The sequence below is a fragment of the Schistocerca serialis genome, chromosome 4, assembly GCF_023864345.2.
Source record: "Schistocerca serialis cubense isolate TAMUIC-IGC-003099 chromosome 4, iqSchSeri2.2, whole genome shotgun sequence".
Taxonomy (NCBI): domain Eukaryota; kingdom Metazoa; phylum Arthropoda; class Insecta; order Orthoptera; family Acrididae; genus Schistocerca; species Schistocerca serialis.
The window spans coordinates 145,671,595-145,692,954 of record NC_064641.1 but is presented as its reverse complement, the minus strand read 5'-3'; the positions used below and the strand labels follow the sequence as shown (position 1 = coordinate 145,692,954).

The following is a 21,360-nucleotide window of genomic DNA, read 5'->3' as shown; positions in this document are numbered from 1 at the left end:
TTAGTTAAATTAACTGTCGTCTTGAATGTTGTATTTACCTTGCTTCTGTTTACGAGTGACGGTTTTGGCTGGCGAGGTTCCACATTTTGCTTAATAACAGGCTTTTCTTTCAGATGGTGCACGATTTGATCTTTTGTAGATAGGCCTACCGTTTTTTGGAGCACGGCAGGAGAATGTATTACTAAAGATGACGAAATGATTGCGCTATGGTTAGCGTTACCGGTACACGCAGAATGTGTTGGAAAACTTGAGATGGCGATGGAATCTTCGATCACTGTGTACACTTTATTTCTGTCGAATTCACTTACGCCCTGCTCGGCGGTTTTTAGTTTTCTATGATCATTTTCAAGGCATTTGAGTCTATCAGCTAACACTTTGTTTTCTGCCAAGGATCTGCGCACAATTTCTTGCAACGAATTAATAGTTTCAACTAGTTTTGCTTTGTCTGGATGGACTTCACATGTTACACACTTACATTTTGATCTGGATGATTTTTCACTGCGAGTTTTTTGCGTGGCACTAGACTTGAAACTTTGCGGAGCACTTTTGTTGATCATCTTCTTGCTATTGACGCCGGATAACATTTGGAAATTCGAAATAGCTGGAGGCACAAATTCACTAAACTTCTCAATCGCTGACATCTTACCTCTAATATGTGCATAAATCTTTGTTAGTACTTTTTTTTTTTTACTCATTTGAGAAGTAATATTCCCAAGCCAGGAGTATTTTGGGGAGCGCAAAAAAGACCAATAAAGTCCAATTAGGAGAGGAAGGTAGTTGAAACAGTATTTAATACTGTTTTGACTGTCGTGCAGTGTTGACCTAGCAACAATCAGAGCTCGAACTGGTGCAGCCATGTTGAAAAATTTCACCTGTTAACATTGCAGCCATGTACTTTTGACTACAGCTCACCATTCAAATGTGTGAGAAGGGATAAATAGTGTGCTTCCAGTTGTTATTAGGTTTATATAGAAACATAGTGAAGATAACTTCTTAGAATATGTAAGAAACTGTTATAGTTCATTGTGTGCCGTGTTACATTGCCAGCAATTCTGCTTTTCTTATTGGACAAAAGTTTGATTCCCATGATATTGAATGAGTTACAAGTAGCTGATAATGGCATCATTTGTTTATATCAACAAGACAAGGCTACACATTTTTTCATATTTTTACTCGTCTACTGACAAACTACGGTCACCTATTTCAGAATCTTTCAACATCTCACTAATCAATCCATGCTTCATTTCTTACCTCTATCGGATCATTTTCGCCTGATGAGCCCATATGTACATCCGTAGTCATTGCGTGTGCATTGATCTCATTATCTGACATCTTCAACTTAACATATGTCACAAGAGCAGAAACATATAGCTGGAAAACTGAATCACAGTAACATTTTCCTACAGTTCACAAAACAGAATAATTCAATTTGCAACAACATATTCAATTCAACACTGTAATCAGTGCTGAGAAGCACATCAGACTTACTTACAATGTAATAAAACAAGAATAAACTTCATTTACACAGTAGGTTCAGTTCTGATTTGGCACTGCATTAGTAAATTAGCAGGAGCTACTATGGAAAGACTGGGCAATGACATTTACATTATTAAGTGCCAAGGTATAATATCAGTATTATAAGTAGCCGTCACTACATATGTTGATTACTGTTTGCATTTGTTGAAGTTATCTGATCAAGGTCTGTATTGCCAGTTAGTTACACTGCGGTGCTTTAATTGCGTGAGAGGTGAGAATGCTGTCTGTTCAGTGGTGAGTGTGGCATTGACACCCACAACTTCCAGGTGTTGCCATGTTGATATGCAGCAGTACCATCAACTGGCCATTCGGTGAACTACTGTAGTGGGTGTCTTACAGTTGCTTGCCATCCATGTTGCAGATGATGTAGCATGAAACAGTAGAATCATTTCTCAATACAAGTGCTTTGCACATCACTGAGACAAGTAATACCACTGCAATCCAAGCTCTTTGGTCCTTGGGTGCACAGTGTGTCTGACATCACACAACAATCAGAAATAAGTTCACTATTTATCCCTGTAATGTTTATCAGTTAATAGGATGGGGAGACAATCACACAGTGAAATCCGACATTATTTGAAGAGATCCAGATATTTTCAGTTAATCAAACACATTAAATTTGGGCTGCATGGTTTGCAACTAATATTATCAATTGATTGACATGATCAATTATTGGCACTGTGGCCATGAAGTCCATTGCAATGTGCTGACGTTCGTTGTCGTTAATGTTAAGCACCCAGTCCAGACACTTGGAGCATAAACACATGTAATCCACTGTTCCAGCAGGCTGTTATATGTTTAGATGTGTGATGCAGTTCTTGGAATTAGTATTATTTATTTATTTATATATTTAACATGATCTTATTATGGCCATCTTTTACATCGGACCAGGGTTTCAAACATACAGTACTTTTTAAAAATCAGAGTTACTTAAGAAATAAACAAACAATGGAAAATCCTGGATGGAATGTAACAGTATTATGAGGAGGAAAGTTGCTGCTCACTATATAGCGGAGATGTTGAGTTGCAGATAGGCACAACAAAAAGATTTTCACACTTAAAGCTTTCAGCCAATGGCCTTTGACAAAGGGGCCCCAGCCTTTGCAGCATCTTTTACCTTCGGTGCTGCATCTTTATCCTCCTGCTATTCTTTTTCCCGTCCCTTGGGGAACATGTCTGGGAATGTTCCGCATTGCCCATAGCTGACATAAGAACTGTCTCACCACCATTTTTCGTTCATTTTTTCTTTCTTCATTCACCTTCTCCTGTCCTTCCTCTGCTTTGGCGTTTGAGGCTCCTCTTTTTTTTCTTCTTCCTCCCTATGCGCTCCTGAAGGCCGGTCCATGCGTCTGATGCATAACAGGTGACTGAGTAATGTGTAATTCCCAGCCCCAGTTTGACAGTTAGGGTTCACATGTACCACTCGGTACAGGCCAGGCCCAGGGAGGGATTATTGCCTGAGCTACTACCTTCCCAATTTGCTGATTGGTCCCTCTGTCAGGTGTTTGAGAGGTGTGAACAATCACCGAAGGTGGGTGCGACCCCTTGTGAAGGGGCCCCCAGTTGGAAGGAGCGTGCCATTGGAGACGCTGGTGATCATGGGGGATTTTCTAGCAATGAGGCAGTCGTCATCTTTGCAGTCCACATCTACCAAACATAAATGGAATGAAGCTCCTGATTCAAAGACCCTCCCAGCTGCACCACAGTTCCTCATGGTTTCACATGCTGAGGACGGTCAGTCCTTTGCAACAGTAAATCAGTTTCTAATTCAGAAAGGTATTGATGTAATTGCCGGCCCTGTGAAATCCTGCTCTTGTTTACGCAATAACACTTTGTTTTTGGATACTGCTTCTGATTCTCAAGCATAACAGCTGCTTGCTGCTTCGCTTCTCCACAGCTGTCCTGTTTTGTATCGAGGCCCATAGAACTCTGAATTCTTCCTGCGGTGTTATTTACACAAGGCTGCCCGACAGTGTGACCAAGGCCGAAATACAAATGTACGTCTCTGATCAGGGTGTCATTGGCATCCGTCAGGTGATGAGAAAGATAGATGCCTCCTTAGTGCCCACATGCACTCTTTTTCTCACCTTTGAGAGAGTGGTGCTTCCATTCAAGATCAAAGCAGGCTATGAAGTTAGCACAATCTGACCATACATTCCGAACCCGATGTGCTGCTACCAGTGTTATCGTTTAGACTCCACTCAAATATCTTTCTCGCTCACCTGACCTTTTGCTCGCTCACCTGACCTTTTGCTCGCTCACCTGACCTTTTGCTCGCTCACCTGACCTTTTGCTCGCTCACCTGACCTTTTGCTCGCTCACCTGACCTTTTGCTCGCTCACCTGACCTTTTGCTCGCTCACCTGACCTTTTGCTCGCTCACCTGACCTTTTGCTCGCTCACCTGACCTTTTGCTCGCTCACCTGACCTTTTGCTCGCTCACCTGACCTTTTGCTCGCTCACCTGACCTTTTGCTCGCTCACCTGACCTTTTGCTCGCTCACCTGACCTTTTGCTCGCTCACCTGACCTTTTGCTCGCTCACCTGACCTTTTGCTCGCTCACCTGACCTTTTGCTCGCTCACCTGACCTTTTGCTCGCTCACCTGACCTTTTGCTCGCTCACCTGACCTTTTGCTCGCTCACCTGACCTTTTGCTCGCTCACCTGACCTTTTGCTCGCTCACCTGACCTTTTGCTCGCTCACCTGACCTTTTGCTCGCTCACCTGACCTTTTGCTCGCTCACCTGACCTTTTGCTCGCTCACCTGACCTTTTGCTCGCTCACCTGACCTTTTGCTCGCTCACCTGACCTTTTGCTCGCTCACCTGACCTTTTGCTCGCTCACCTGACCTTTTGCTCGCTCACCTGACCTTTTGCTCGCTCACCTGACCTTTTGCTCGCTCACCTGACCTTTTGCTCGCTCACCTGACCTTTTGCTCGCTCACCTGACCTTTTGCTCGCTCACCTGACCTTTTGCTCGCTCACCTGACCTTTTGCTCGCTCACCTGACCTTTTGCTCGCTCACCTGACCTTTTGCTCGCTCACCTGACCTTTTGCTCGCTTACCTGACCTTTTCCCTTTGTACTGTTTACATCCCTCCATCATTCAGTGTCACCAGGACAGATTTCCTCCAGCTTATTGGGCAGCTACCTCGCCCCTTTCTGCTGCTCGGTGACTTTAATGTGCACCATCCCTTTTGGGGTTCTTCCAGAACCTGCCTGAGGGGTGCTCTCTTGGCTGACCTTATTAATCAAGTTAACCTCTTGTGCCGTAACACAGGAGCACCCAATTTCTTTTCAGGCTCCTTGCACACCTATTCCCATTTGGATCTATCGTTGTGCACTGCCCAGCTAGCCCATTGACTCAAGTGGTCCATTCTCTGTGACACATATTTGAGCCACCATTTCCCGTGTGCTATCCGTTTGCTGACTCCTACCCTGACTCCGTGGACTGAGGTGGACCGTGATGCAGTTCACCCATGGAGACATGCTTTCCACGTTTTTAACAGTCTAGGATGGCAAAGTGCATTCATTATAAACAGATGCATGGACATTGTCATCATGTTCTTTGGGATAGCAATAAAGCTAGCTGTATTTCATTCCCTAGCTTTTTTAACTTACCGCTGCCTCTTCAGTCTCCTGAGCAATCCACCGAGCCATTCCCCAATTTTCGGCCTGACTGTAGCAGATGATGTCAAAGTGGACCCTATTGCTATCTCCAACACTTCGGGCCACCATTTTGTGGAGATTTCGAGCTCCTCCCTGTATCACCCTGACTTCCTCCACCGGAAATGAGCAGAGACAGCTTGGGCGATACCCTTCTCTTATCTTAGAATGATGTGCTATAATGCCACCTTTACTGTGAGGGAGCTAGATCATTCTATCACTCCATCCTGATTCTCTGCCCTAGAGCCGGACGCTGTTAACATTCAGATGTTGCAGCATGTTTCTCTTGTGGGCAAGCACTCCTGCTTAATACATACAACCACATCTGGGCAGAGGGCACATTTCCAAAATGCTGGTGTGAAGCCAGTGTCGTACCCATACCTAAGCCCGGTAAGGACAAACACCTTCCTTCTACAGCCCCATTTCTCTGACCAGCTGTGTTTGCAGGTTGACGGAATGCACGATTCATGCCCGGCAGGTATAGTGGCTTGAGTCTCACAATTTAATAACTATGGCACAGTGCAGATTTCGAGTTTGCCATTCTGCAGTTGATCATCTTGTCACTTTGTGCACCCATGTCATGAATGGTTTTCTGCAGAAATCCCAGACTGTGGCCATGTTTTTCAATTTGGAGAAAGCCTAAAACACCTGCTGGATGACTGGTATCCTCCATACTCTCTACATGTGGGGCTTCTATGGCTGACTGCCCCGCTTCCTCTAGGAATTTTTAATAGACCGAGTTTTCAAGATATGTATGGATTCTGCCTTGTCAGACACCTTTATCCAGGAAAACGGCAGGCCTCAGGGTTCCATCCTGAGCGTCAACCTCTTTGCTATCACCATTAACCCTATAATGGCCTCTCTTCCAATGGGCATCTCCCGCACCTTTTTGTTGATGAAATTGCCATCTATTTCAGTTCTCCACGGACTTGTCTCGATGAGCAGAATCTTTAGCAATGTATTGATCATCTTCTACTCATGGAACATTGACAGCGGCTTTCGTCTTTCCATTGACAAAACCGTGTGTATGAATTGGTTTCTTCCACTGTCTTTACATCTTGGGCCTGTTGCTCTTCCGTTCATTGAAACTACGAAATTTTTTAGGGTTTATACTCAATAAGAAACGTTTTTGGTCCTCCCACATGTCTTACATGGCAGCCTGCTGTATGCAGTCCCTAAAGTGTCCTGTGTGTCCTCCATGGTACTTCCTGGGGTGCAGGGGTGCAGATCGCACCACCCTCTTCCATTTGTACTGGTCCCTTGTCCGTTCGAAACGTGACTATGGATGTTTCGTTTATGCATCTGCACGTCTGTCCCTCTTACACTGTCGCAATACTATCCACTATCATGGCATCTGTTTGGCCACTAGTGCCTTGTACACTAGCCCAGTTGAGAGTCTATATGCAGAAGCTGCTGAACTACCGCTGTCCTACCGCCGTGACTTTCACCTTAGCAGATGTACATGCCATTTGCCTGCCATGCATAGCCATCCATCTTATGCCTCATTTTTCGATGACTTCTTTGATCGCCAGTATGGGGCGCGTCCCTCTTCTCTGTTACCTCCTGGAGTTTGCTTTCGGCGCTTGCTCCGGCAGCTAAACTTCGCATCCGTGCAACTTTCCAGGTGGGTGTGAACCCTTCACCACCTTGGCTTCATGTAGCGCTTCACGTAGCGCTTCACGTTCACCTTGGCCTTCACCCGTTTCCTAAGGACACTACTCAAGCCTCGTTATATCACTTGGTTTCACGACCTTTGCATGGAACTTCATGATAGTACCTTTGTGTACACTGGTGGCTCTCTGACTGACCATGGTGTTGGGTGTGCCTTCATCATTGGTGCCAACATTTTATGGTATCTGCTTCCGGAACACTGCTCAATATTTATAGCACAGCTCTTCGCCCTGTATCAGGCGACGCAGTGCATCTGGTGACACAGACTTTTCAATTGCGTCATCTACTCAGACTCTCTGTGCCCTTCAAAGCACCTGTGTACTGTACACCATCCATCCCTTAGTGCAACGGGTCCGGGAAAGCTGTCACTTGTTTACTCTTAATGAAGCTACTGTGTTGTTAATGTGGGTTCCTGGTCACTTCGGTCTAATAGTAAAAGAGGCCACTCACGCAGCTGCCAAGGCTGCAATCCTCGCACCTCAGCTTGCTAGTTCTTACATTCCCTCCGATAATCTCTGTGTTAGCGTCTGTCAGCAGGTGGTGTTGCATTGGCATCACCACTGGTCCTCCCTTCATGGGAACAAGTTCCAGGTTATTAAGCCCTCCCACGAACTTGGACAACCACCTCTAGGCTGCCTCGCTGCGAGGGGGACATTTTAACTAGGTTGCGTATTGGGCACCATCGTTTTAGCCGTTGCCATTATTATTAAATGTAGCTCCCCCACCACTTTGTGCACATCGCGCCCAACTTTTAATTTTCCGCCATTTTCTGACGGAATGCACTTTTTTTAACTGCTTACATTACTGTTTGTGTTTGCCATTAGAGTTATTTGGCATTTTAGCGAATGGCATGTGGGCTGTCGAATGCACTTTACTTTTTATCCATTGTAGCAATATGGCGAAAGCCATTTAATTTTTAGTTTTGGACCTCTGTTTCTGTATGGTGTATTTTATAGAACTTTAACCAAGTCCCTGTTTTTAGCTGCCTTATCTTCCATCTATTGGGATTGATGTGTAGTCGTTTTTAACTCCTCTCTTTGTCTTCATGTTTTACAGCTTTTGACATTGACGTGTATGACCCAAGTTGTTTTTATGCCCTAAAACAGAAACAAAAACAAAAGATAGTAGAGAAGTCAGGTGATGCCTTTTCGCACACTGCCAGGATAGTGAAATGTGATCGGAGAGTCAAACATCACAGATACATTGAAGACAGGCATTCATAACCAGTTCCAGATACCCAGAGCTTTCCTGAGAAAGGCCTTACAGGATAACATTGCAGTAGTCAGTAATTGGAAGTATAAGTGTTTGTACAAGTTCCTTCTTCAGGTCAAGAGTGAAGAGCTTTATAATTTTGGAGGGAATGGATAGGTGCTGATGCCTTCTTGCACACTGCAGTTACATGCTCAGTCCAATTTAGATTTTCATCTATTATTACTCCTATACTCTTCTTGGGAGAACTCCTATACCTTTTGGCTTAAAAATGGTAGGGATTTCTGATATTTTTGGCTAATGAGCCCAGAATGACCAACCAGTGCTGCTTGGCTTTTGGATGGGTTGAGGTTTAACACTACATCCTGCACCCATTTTTATAGTGCATACAAGTCGGTACCGAGATCTGTGATGGCTGTCTTTAGGTTCATTGGTTTTGTACTTACATGCAACTGGAGGTCATAAGCATACATGTGGTATTTGCAGTAGGACAATACTGATGACACATCATATACATGCAGTGAAAAGAGTATAGGATGTAATAGTGAACATGGGATGCCTGGTACTACCTGCCTCCATTGTGCTGGACATGATGCATTGCTGGTGGTACGTCAAGTATGAACAAAACCAGCGCACTCCACTTGGCGAGAAATTTAGGCTGTTAATTTTGGCAGGTAAAAAGTTGAACTTACTATCAGAGGCTGTGCTGAAGTCTAAGGAGCACATGATAGTCGCCTCTTGCACGTCCATAGCAAGCTTCAGGTCATCTGTCACCTTTATTAATACAGATGTTGTGCTGCGATGTTTACGGGAACCTGATCGGTATTCATCTAGTAGGTTGTTTGTAATTGGGTAGCTGTTAGCTGATCATGGACTATATATTCTGAGGACATGGATAGTGTGGGAAGAATGTGAATAGGTCAGTAATCAGAGGGTGCTGTAGCGATGTCTTTTTTAGGTAAGGGCTTAACTAGTCCCTGTTTCCAAGCCTCAGGGGAAAGATCTGTTGTCCATGTGGTTGAAGATATTTGTTATAGTAGGTAATGGCAGCTGAACAATAAGCTTCATTTGGACTTTATACGCTGGCCGGTGTGGCCGTGCGGTTCTAGGCGCTTCAGACTGGAACCGTGTGACTGCTACGGTCGCAGGTTCGAATCCTGCCTCGGTCATGGATGTGTGTGATGTCCTTAGGTTAGTTAGGTTTAAGTAGTTCTAAGTTCTAGGGGACTGATGACCACAGATGTTAAGTCCCATAGTGCTCAGAGCCGGTTTTTTTACCATCGTGTCCAGTTGATTCTGATCTGGTTTGCATGATGACTTTTTTTATGGTATTTTGCAAGTAACATCATAGATAGAATTTAATGTGACTACAGTCACTTACCACCATGAAGTAATCAAGGAGTCTGTTTCATTTTTGATTCAATTGTGGTTGTAGGTAAAATGAAGTATTGGTTCTGTTTATTGGCTGGGACTATGGAATCGGCTGCATCTTTTACTTTGTCTATACCAAGGCCATGCAGGTTTGTCTGAAGGACAGCTATTCCATTTCTGTTGTCAGTTAATGTATTGCCATGCCTGAGTTTTCTGTTTCTCACTGCATGACCGACTGTTCTGCTTCTGCTTGTTAGCAATATGAGTTGAAAGTGCGGGTCACAGTTTGTATGCCTGATGTGCAGTGTCTGAGATTCATGAACTGTTTCAGGTCTCCATTTAGCCAAGATGCAGGTTTTCCTTCTCACTTTCTGGTCTTTAGGGGAGCATATTTGTCATATAGTTGAGTAAGTTTGTTAGTAAATCCATGATTTTCTTTCTTTCTTTCCTTTTTTTGCACCTGAGAATGAAATTGATGTTATCTCCAAACTTTTTCTTTCGTCTTAGTTGCAAGTTCAAGTAAATAAGTTCATTTGAAGTCTCGATACATAGTTAGTTGCAGCTTCTTTCTGGAACATTCTAGCGAGTGTGTCATGAAAATTATGTCATGGGAATAAATGACAAGTGTAGGTATTTGAGAGGTATGAAATTATGTGTGGGGATTTTGTTGAATTTCTCTCTCTGGGGATTTCGTTGCAAATATATCTATGAGTGTGTGACTACTGCTTGTATGATGGGTAGGAGCAAGCTGGAGGGGCACTTTAAATTTCACCCTGGAAGGACAGTTGCATAGAAAATTTATGTTAGTTTCACCAGCTATGCTTATTTGCTCATATATCAATTCGAGATTTGAAAGGGCAGTTTTGAAGCACGCAAACCTGCGTACTGTAGGAGGTGTGTAGAGGACGCACATCAGGCATTTTCTGTTAAAGAATTGATGACATATTCCACTTGTTTATCTTCTTTATTGTTAGATATTTCCAGCACATAGGTGATAAAGTGGAGCATATGTATGCCACTACTCCACCCCCTCACCTATTACATCTGTCATATCTTTAAAGATGTAGCCATCTAGATTTACCAAATTTGTAAGAATAGTTGGTCCATTCTAGTGGCGTTACTAATTATTCTCGTGAGCATATGTGTGATCGATCGCGACAGACTTGTTTGAAAAATTGGTTTTACGATATCCGAACAAAGAGTGCCTGTGTTTATGACATTTGGTCAGACTACCAATTTTTCTCATGGATAATTGTCCAGAACACGTTACTTGTCCTGTAACCATCGTGACATGGTCGATTGGGTTGGTTGTTGTTCTTGCGACGTGACATAAAATTTCAGAATTATCACTCTCAAATAAATCACCAGTACTGAACTGTCAGCACTGGTACTATGTACACAACTTCCATGGCAATAATTTTAAGTACTTTGGCAAAATTACTGTAAGCTGCGTTATGCAGCCATGGTGTCGACACTTTGTGATATGTGCACCATGGAAACTAAACCACAACTCCTCTGCAGTCTCACTCTCTACCTGCCAGAGAGGCGACTATTGATATAGGCTTGCGGGATAGGCATTGATACTACAATGTGCTTACAGCTTCACTAGACAGTAAGCAACAGGCATCTGCAAACAATCTAAGAAGGGTGCTCAGATTTGAAATGACAGTTAAACGGACACCCTAGCTGCAAACAGGCGTTCATATACTTTGTTGGGGACATGTTGAAAATGTGTGCCCTGACCGGGACTCAGGCGCACTATCCTCTGTGCCCTCGGTGACTCAGATGGATAGAGCGTCTGCCATGTAAGCAGGAGATCTCAGGTTCGAGTCCCAATTTAATTAGGAGCTGCTTGTGTTATAGCTTTCAGAAGCCCTCTGGAAATGTGGAATCAACTTGAGAGCCTCTTCAATAGCACTAACTACTTTGTGTGAAAAAAAAAAAAAAAAATAGCCAGTTGCACTTCATAAGGATATTATTGTCTTAATGCATGTTTTTTCTTTGAGGTATTGTGTTAAGCTTGAACACTGTTTGTGTTCCAAAAGCCTACTACAAATCGGAGTTACTACTAACGGGCCTATAATTAGGTGGATTACTCCTTTTTCCTTTCTTGTGTGTGGCTATTGCTGTGACCTGTACAACTTTCCAGGCTTAAGATATGCAGCTGTTTGTGATTGCTAAAAATGGAGTTATTGTGTACTCCAAAAGAAACCTAACAGGTATACAGTTGGGACTGGAAATGACACAAGTAGCTTTGCTACACTGATGATACTTTTAAGTTACTCATGCTGGCAGCAGTTCTTGATCAGATTTCTGAAATATTTACTGCATCTTTTTCAGTGAAGGAATGTCAGAAAACCATATTTAGTAACTCGGCTTTAGTGGCACAGTCATTGGTAACGTTGCCACAGTTGCAGGTTGTATATCTAACCGCTTCCATGGGGTAGCAAAGATTTGATTTTCAGAATTTCATATAATTATTCACTGGGTTTAAAAAAAAATTAAAATGCTGCCGTAATCTACTCATTGAGAGGTATAATCTTATGTTAAAGGTTTAACACTGTAATACAAGTATTACAGTTGGAAAACATGTGCATACCTTGAGGCAGCGTAACTCACCACTTCAAAACTACCGGCCTATATTCATCTAATATTTGAGAATGAGAACACTTATTTACTTACAACAAGCTTTATACATAATTTCAAACTCTTTCTAAACTTTTCTGTGCTTACATACTTAGCATCAGATATTTTTAATCAAGTTTGATCATTTAAAGAATCAAGTTTGATGGTCTGACAAAAATACATTTACATTTTCTACCAGACTTTGAGAGTGAGTTTGGTGGTGGAAACTATTAAGTGTCTCACATTGAAGTCCATGCTTAATTTTGAGCTTCTGTCTCACCTCCATTTATTTCCTCTGTGGCCATAATTGTGTGTTCCACTCCAGTCTGTCTCCTGATTCTTTAGAGATTCCCAACATGCCTCAGTTCATTACGTACTCAGCAATTTTGTTTTTAAGCAGTTCATCACATTAAAAGTTCACTTCCCACTGCCATAAGTCAAAATACACCCTGAAAAGCCAGTTTCAGATATTATGGTAGTTTGGTTTTGAAAAATATGTTTAGTGTACCAAATGCACCCCCATACATCCACCCTAGTATTCAGCACTTGACATTATTAATGACTTCCATTAGCATCTATTTTTCTGAAAAATTGAAAAGCAAATGCTTGGGTCCTCCAAGAACTATTTCGAGTGAATGAGAAAATATTTTTGGGTAGGAAAAAGTGCAATTCCTGAGACTTCAGTGAAGACAACAAACTGAAAAAATATACGTACTTTCATACCACCAGAATTGTATAATTTTACTGAAAGGTTAGTGGCAAGAATCCATTATTATCAGGAGAACTTTGATAAATTTTGATTCAGTTTGTTAAAACTTTCCATTGTGAAAGGACATTATTGAGTGGTGTAGCAATGATGATGAAAATGAGAAACAGAATGAATTTGGATATGCATTGGTTGACTCTTTGTGGAAAAAGAAAAAAAAGTTTCAAAACTTTCTTACTGAATCATTATTTCTCGTTTAAACACCCCTGCAAAATGTATGGGCTTCATTTGTTCAGCAAACAGCTATGTATTACTTATCTTTCATTATTTTGAAATAGATGTTTGTTTTTTTAGATCTTGATGTTTGTTAGGTAGTAAAGCTTGTATTGCCTGGTGTGATTTCATTCAAGGTTAATGGTCTTGGAAGGTTTGGGAGCCATTGCTCAAACCTGATTCAGTTCAAATCATTCTTATAAATTGTGCAGATGTATGAAAAATGTAACCCAGCTAAACAATTAATAAGCTGATGGCCAGAGCTTAAAAATGTAACCCAGCTAAATAATTAATAAGCTGACAGCCAGAGCGTTCTGTTTAGTTACCACCATATATTGTGCACTAGTTAAACTTTTTTGTGTTGGGTGTAGTGAAAGTACAACTTCATTCAACGTAATTTATGAATTATATTTCAGCAAAATACAATGATTTACTAGTCGGTCAGTCATCTAAAATCCATGGTAATGGTTTGCTCTAATAATTTTTCTCAATCGTTCTGGCTGTTCAGATTTCTGCATACGTTGCACTATGAAGAGTTCAAAATTTGAGCTAAACAACTCAAAGAAAAAGGGACATTAAATCAAGAAATTATTCTGTGCGTCCTCTTAAACAGTCTTGAATTTTACACATAGTTAAAAGTTTGCTTGGTTTGTACCCCTGTTTTGAAAAGTTTGAGTGAAGTTATAAGTATACGTGTACTCATGTGTCCTCAGTATGTTTCAGCCTTGTAACCTTATGAGAATAGGAATTTTATTATCTCTTTATATACTTACATGCATAAAACAATGATTTTTGTGTACAGGGAACTAATTAATGTGAATGATATATGGAAAATCCAAGCTGGAAGAATAATTGAGCCCTATACAGAGTGTCAAAAAACCTAAATTAATCTCAGTTTACAACCATTATTTTACAAGTTTGTTACGCTACTCTACAGAGAGAGCTTTATCATCATTTAAAAATTCCATGACTGAATAATATCATTTCTGCACAAAGATGGCTTGTAATTTTAGTTCAGCAAGCATAATCCCACACTACAATTTTTTCACTTTTAATTTGTCATAAATTTTCATGACCATTTAATTTTCTAATATGAGTGTGGCTGCAATATTCACACTACAAATTGCCAATCTTTGTTCTTTTTTATTTCCACAGTACCTCATGAAAAGCTGTAAAAATCTGAAGGGAGGCCTTCAAGAGGTAGCTGACCAATTGGAGCTGGAAAGAATAGGACCACAGCACCAAGCTGGAAGTGATTCGCTTCTCACGGGCATGGCATTCTTCAAGATGAGAGAGGTAAGCAATAAGTGATCACTTAAGAATAGACCTTTTTGTAGCTGTGTCGAGGGTGAATCATTTAAAACTTGCACCACAGATATTGCAGAAATGGAAAGTGCTTTTGATGTGCAGTTTCCACAGGATGGATTGGTAGTCAGGGGCTCTTATTGTTAGCCAATAAACAGATCATAATAATAATTAGAAAGTGTATTTCTGTGCATACAGACACTTTTTAGATGGAACAATGCCTATTGACATTAACAAACTAAAAGTACAGTAAATTAGAGTGTCAGTGGTGTTGTTGCTGGATTCTAGTGGGAGTCATTTATGAGATGATGTATTTTGAGAAGTTCCCACACTGACACCGTGCTATACCTGTGATAATATACACTAAAGAACAACAGAAGTGCACACACTAGGCATGTGGATTCTGACCAGTAATGAGGTAATGGACAATCACAGGTTCAAAATGACCACCAACAGCAACAATACATGCTTCCAGTCTGGTATGGAATGACTGCTGCACACATGTTGGCATTTTGGCTGATATGTCCAAGCAGGCTGCAGCAATGTGTTGTTGCATATCATTGAGTGTAGTTTGTATGTCCTTGTAGACAGCATATTTCAGCCTTACCCCCAGAAAAAAAGTCTACATGCATCAAATTTGGGGAATGGGGTGGCCAAGGTACAGGTCCTGTGTGTCTAATCCAACAATTTGGAAACACTTTGCGGAGGCATGCCGTAGTACTTCGTGCACTATGGCCTGGATAGCTATCATGTTGGTACCATAGGTTCTTTCTAGTTTGTAGATGAAAGTCATCTAGCATCTGTGGAAGATTGTCTATTTGGAGGCTGTGATACTTCTGCACCTTCAGTGTTCCATCTGTGAAAAATGGGCATATGAGCTGATGGTTAATTGTCCCACACCACACGTTTACACTCCATGGATGCTTACATTGCACCAGACGTAGCCAGCGAGGATTTTCAACAGGTTAATACTGCATGTTTTGATGGTTTACCATGATTGGTAAATGAGGCTTCATGACTTAAACAACATACATTATACATCTGGAGTATCATGTCTTAATGCCCATGTACAGAAGTTAACACCATTCTTATAATAATTTCCATGCAGTTCTTGATGGAGAGTGATGTGATAGGGATGGAACCTATGTTAATGGAGAATATGTGGGGCACATGCCTGATGACTTGTGCCACTTTCTTGTGCAGTTGCACAGAAGCTAGTAGGTGGATCAACTGCAACAGCAGCAAGAACATTAATTTCTCCCTCCTGTTGTCACTTGTTTCCTTCTGTTATGTTGTCTAGGTGTGACACTACCACTTTCACGTAACTGTTTGAAGAGGTTGCTGAATAATTGACTAGATGGTTGACATTTATTGGGATATCTTGCCACATACACCATACAAGAACGAACTGCATTATTTCTCCACTCTTCGTACACTGTGAACGTGTCCGTTCATAGGTAAATCCTATTGCCCACTCATGACCAACTGTTTGGACTGTCATGCAAACTGACTAACAAGTCGCAGTACACCCAAGGAATACACAAGCACACTATATACAAACATAACAGCATCGTACCTAACAAATACACAGGTTGAATGGCACAAAAAAGTATTGGTGTGGAAAGTTTCCACAGTACAATACTTCATAAACAACTTGCACGAGGCTCGTGCAACAAACACTGCTGACATTCTAATTTACCCAACTTTTAGTTTGTTAATGTCAATAGGCATTGTAACAATATTATGAGCAGGAGAGTTGGTACTCACTCACTGAGTCGCAAATAGCCACAACAAAAAGACTGTCATAAAATGAGTGTTAGGCCAACAAGGCCATCTCTGACAAAGGCCTTGTTGGCCAAAAGCTCATTTTCTGACAGTCTTTTTGTTGTGCCTATCTGCGTCTCAGTGAGTGAGTGAGTGAGTAGCAACTCTCCTTCTCATAATATTGTTACATTTCATCCTGGATCCAGTATGCATTGTTCCATTTCAAATAGTGTATATATGCACAACAAATACACGTTCTCTAAGTATTATTACAATATGTTTATCGGCTAACAATACAAGCCCCTGATCACCAATCCACTCTGTGCAAAGCGCACATAGACAGCACTTTCCCTTTCCACAATATTTTTGGTGTAAGTTTTAGGTGATTAACCTTGTATAGATGTAAAGAGTTGTTGGCATCTAGATTATTGTTACTGTTATTGAGTACAGTCAAATAATTATATTTTTGGAATTTTCTGTCGGATGGAACTTGAAAGAGGGCAAGGGGAGTTGGCAAGGAATGCAACGTGCAGTGAATACTGTAATCAGCTTATAATGTTCTGTGAAATATTAATTCAAACAAATGTTCTGTAATGAAAGCAGTCAATTTTCTGCAGCCATCATAAGTGCAGCCGCATATGCAGCTATATATTTCCTTGTTATTGGGTATTTTGAGAGATACTGGTAGGTTTTGTTTGTGAAGTGGGATTTCAGAGTTCTGTGATCTCTTTATTGTCTGCGTCAGTTTGGGCGTGGTCTAACAGCCCTACCTATTAAGTGAGACCTTGCACAATATTTTTCAGAAAGAAGGAAGGAAGATTAGGGTTTAACATACTACTGACAACCATGTCATTACATATCCAGTGTGTGGAATAGCATGTCTGCTAGTGAATGTTTGTTGCACTAATAAAACTCGGTTAGTTGTCTAAGTGAATACTTACAGTTGCAGCATGGGTGAATATAAATAAGACCATGTAGGATCCATTTGCACCATTGCCAAGTTTGGAGAGTAATTGCCCTTCAGACTATTTAAGAGATTTTACTCTGTTGGATGGAAACAAGCCACCTCTTTCACAAGCACAAAGTGAGGTGACAAAGTTGTAAGACATTCTACGCGTATTCAGAAAGGTGGCAGTTCAAATCCATGTCTGGTCAGCCAAATGTGTGAAGGTTTTCTGCAGTTTTCCTAAAGGCAAATGCCAGGATAGTTCCATTCCCAATTCAGCCTTGTATGCCATGTATATAATGACCTCGTTGTCAGTAGTACAGTAAGCCCTGACCTTCCTTCCTTTCGTCCTTCTTTCCTGGCAATATTGTGCAAAGTCTCGCATAAAAGGTAGCACTGTTAGACAGTCTTGGTGATGTGTCAGGCATGTAGTAACTAGCAGGTTATTCCTAGGTACTGTAGGGACATATGAGTGTGTAAAATCTAAAGCACCACGAATTGCTCTTCCAAAATAAGAGGGGTCATGTTCATTAGTTAACTCTCTGTAGTGCAGATACCCCGTAGATGCAAAAACCACTGTTCAAATCCTGATTAAGATTTCTAATTTTTCATCTGCAGAGTGCTATTATGCGTTCCATTACAGCTTTGAGTTCAAAGGGGAACCATTCTTCTTGTGGTCTTGATCCGGTAAGAATAAGCAGCTACATTTCTTGTGTTGTGAACATTTCTAAATTAGCTTCTTGTGAATAAGTTTTGTTCTGAAGTAAACAATACACATAGTGGTGATAGTAAATGTCCTTTGGTTACTACATTATCCATAATGTGGCTAGTTACTATCCATAGTATCCATAAAGTCACAGAGTATCATAACAGGTCGCTTAAATTACATTTAAGGATGAAGCTTTGGCCATTCAGCTTTCACACAAATTTATTTTGAAAAATTCTGGAGGGTAGGTTTTAGCAAACAATACTTGTTTTCGAATAGGCTCAAGATTTCATGATTAGGGATGCCAACAATAAATCGATGTTTTAAAAACATTGAGGTTTCATCGATAAACATTAAGGTTTGAGTGGTGACACACCACTGATGCATCAACGACAAAAGTCCAAAAATATTGACGTTGTTCAACAATGGATCATTCATTCTGTTCATGGATGCTCAGTCATTGACACACAAAGTCTCATAATTCATGCAGTGCTACATTTATTGCTGTCCTCTTGAGTGTTGTACTTTTGAAGTAGTTGTTGTTGTGGTCTTCAGTCCTGAGACTGGTTTGATGCAGCTCTCCATGCTACTATATCCTGTGCAAGTTTCATCATCTCCCAGTACCTACTGCAACCTACATCCTTCTGAATTTGCTTAGTGTATTCATCTCTTGGTCTCCCTCTACGATTTTTACCCTCCACGCTGCCCTCTAATACTAAATTTGTGATCCCTTGAGGCCTCAAATCATGTCCTACCAACCGATCCCTTATTCTAGTCAAGTTGTGCCACAAACTTCTCTTCTCCCCAATCCTATTCAATACCTCCTCATTAGTTACGTGATCTACCCACCTTATCTTCAGCATTCTTCTGTAGCACCACATTTCGAAAGCTTCTATTCTCTTCTTGTCCAAACTAGTTATCGTCCATGTTTCACTTCCATACATGGCTACACTCCATACAAATACTTTCAGAAACAACTTCCTGACACTTAAATCTATACGCGACGTTAACAAATTTCTCTTCTTCAGAAACGATTTCCTTGCCATTGCCAGTCTACATTTTATATCCTCTCTACTTCGACCATCATCAGTTATTTTGCTCCCCAAATAGCAAAACTCCTTTACTACTTTAAGTGTCCCATTTCCTAATCTAATTCCCTCAGCATCACTCGACTTAATTCGACTACATTCCATTATCCTCGTTTTGCTTTTGTTGATGTTCATCTCGTATCCTCCTTTCAAGACACTATCCATTCCGTTCAACTGCTCTTCCAAGTCCTTTGCTGTCTCTGACAGAATTACAATGTCATCGGCGAACCTCAAAGTTTTTATTTCTTCTCCATGGATTTTAATACCTACTCCGAATTTTTCTTTTGTTTCCTTCACTGCTTGCTCAATATAGAGATTGAATAACATTGGGGAGAGGCTACAACCCTGTCTCACTCACTTCCCAACCACCGCTGCCCTTTCATGCCCCTCGACTCTTATAACTGCCATCTGGTTTCTGTAAAAATTGTAAATAGCCTTTCGCTCCCAGTGTTTTACCCCTGCTACCTTCAGAATTTGAAAGAGAGTATTCAAGTCAACATTGTCAAAAGCTTTCTCTAAGTCTAAAAATGTTAGAAATGTAGGTTTGCCCTTCCTTAATCTAGCTTCTAAGATAAGTCGTAGGGTCAGTACTGCCTCACGTGTTCCAACATTTCTACGGAATCCAAACTGATCTTCCCCGAGGTGGGCTTCTACTAGTTTTTCCATTCGTCTGTAAAGAATTCGCGTTAGTATTTTGCAGCTGTGACTTATTAAACTGATAGTTCGGTAATTTTCGCATCTGTCAACACCTGCTTTCTTTGGTATTGGAATTATTATATTCTTCTTGAAGTCTGAGGGAATTTTGCCTGTCTCATACATCTTGCTCACCAGATGGTAGAGTTTTGTCAGGACTGGCTTTCCCAAGGCCGTCAGTAGTTGCAATGGAATGTTGTCTACTCACGGGGCCTTGTTTCGACTCAGGTCTTTCATTGCTCTGTCAAACTCTTCACGCAGTATCGTATCTCCCATTTCATCTTCATCTACATGCTCTTCCATTTCAATAATATTGTCCTCAAGTACATCGCCCTTGTATAGACCCTCTATATACTCCTTCCACCTTTCTGCTTTCCGTTCTTTTCTTAGAACTGGGTTTCCATCTGAGCTCTTGATGTTCATACAAGTGGTTCTCTTATCTCCAAAGGTCTCTTTAATCTTCCTGTAGGCAGTATCTATCTTACCCCTAGTGAGACAAGCCTCTACATCCTTACATTTGTCCTCTAGCCATCCCTGCTTAGCCATTTTGCACTTCCTGTCGATCTCATTTTTGAGACGTTTGTCTTCCTTTTTGCCTGCTTCATTTACTGCATTTTTATATTTTCTCCTTTCATCAATTAAATTCAATATTTCTTCTGTTACCCAAGTATTTCTATTAGCCCTCGTCTTTTTACCTACTTGATCCTCTGCTGCCTTCACTACTTCATCCCTCAAAGCTACCCGTTCTTCTTCTACTGTATTTCTTTCCCACATTCCTGTCAATTGTTCCCTTATGCTCTCCCTGAAACTCTGTACAACCTCTGGTTCTTTCAGTTTATCCAGGTCCCACCTTTTTAAATTCCCACCCTTTTGCAGTTTCTTCAGTTTTAATCTACAGGTCATAGCCAATAGATTGTGGTCAGAGTCCACATCTGCCCCTGGAAATGTCTTACAATTTAAAACCTGCTTCCTAAATCTCTGTCTTACCATTATATAATCTATCTGAAACCTGTCAGTATCTCTAGGCTTCTTCCATGTATACAGCCTTCTTTTATGATTCTTGAACCAAGTGTTAGCTATGATTAAGTTATGCTCTGTGCAAAATTCTACCAGGCGGCTTCCTCTTTCATTTCTTAGCCCCAATCCATATTTACCTACTACGTTTCCTTCTCTCCCTTTTCCTACTACCGAATTCCAGTCACCCATGACTATTAAATTTTCGTCTCCCCTCACTATCTGAATAATTTCTTTTATTTCATCATACATTTCTTCAAATTCTTCGGCATCTGCAGAGCTAGTTGTTCTACTACTGTAGTAGGTGTGGGCTTCGTATCTATCTTGGCCACAATAATGCGTTTACTATGCTGTTTGTAGTAGCTTACCCGCATTCCTATTTTCCTATTCATTATTAAACCTACTCCTGCATTACCCCTATTTGATTTTGTGGTTATAACCCTGTAGTCAGCTGACCAGTAGTCTTGTTCCTTCTGCCACCGAACTTCACTAATTCACACTATATCTAACTTCAACCTATCCATTTTCCTTTTTAAATTTTCTAACCTACCTGCCCGATTAAGGGATCTGACATTCCACGCTCCGATCCGTAGATCACCAGTTTTCTTTCTGCTGATAACGACATCCTCTTGAGTAGTCCCCGCCCGGAGATCTGAATGGGGGACTATTTTACCTCCGGAATATTTTACCCAAGAGGACGCCATCATCATTTAATCATACAGTAAAGCTGCATGCCCTCGGGAAAAATTATGGCCGTAGTTTCCCCTTGCTTTCAGCCGTTCGCAGTACCA

The 21,360-nt window shown here is 41.2% G+C and overlaps 1 protein-coding gene across 5 annotated transcripts in view; it reads left to right on the top strand.

Moving 5' to 3' along the window:
• LOC126473733 (CCR4-NOT transcription complex subunit 7) overlaps positions 1-21,360 on the top strand; it is a 130,258-nt gene that overhangs the window by 95,159 nt on the left and 13,739 nt on the right. For all 5 annotated transcript variants that reach the window (XM_050100982.1, XM_050100980.1, XM_050100981.1 and 2 more), the window contains one exon: positions 14,209-14,349. In XM_050100982.1, coding sequence (XP_049956939.1) covers positions 14,209-14,349 — 141 coding nt within the window. The remainder of the gene's footprint in view (positions 1-14,208; positions 14,350-21,360) is intronic.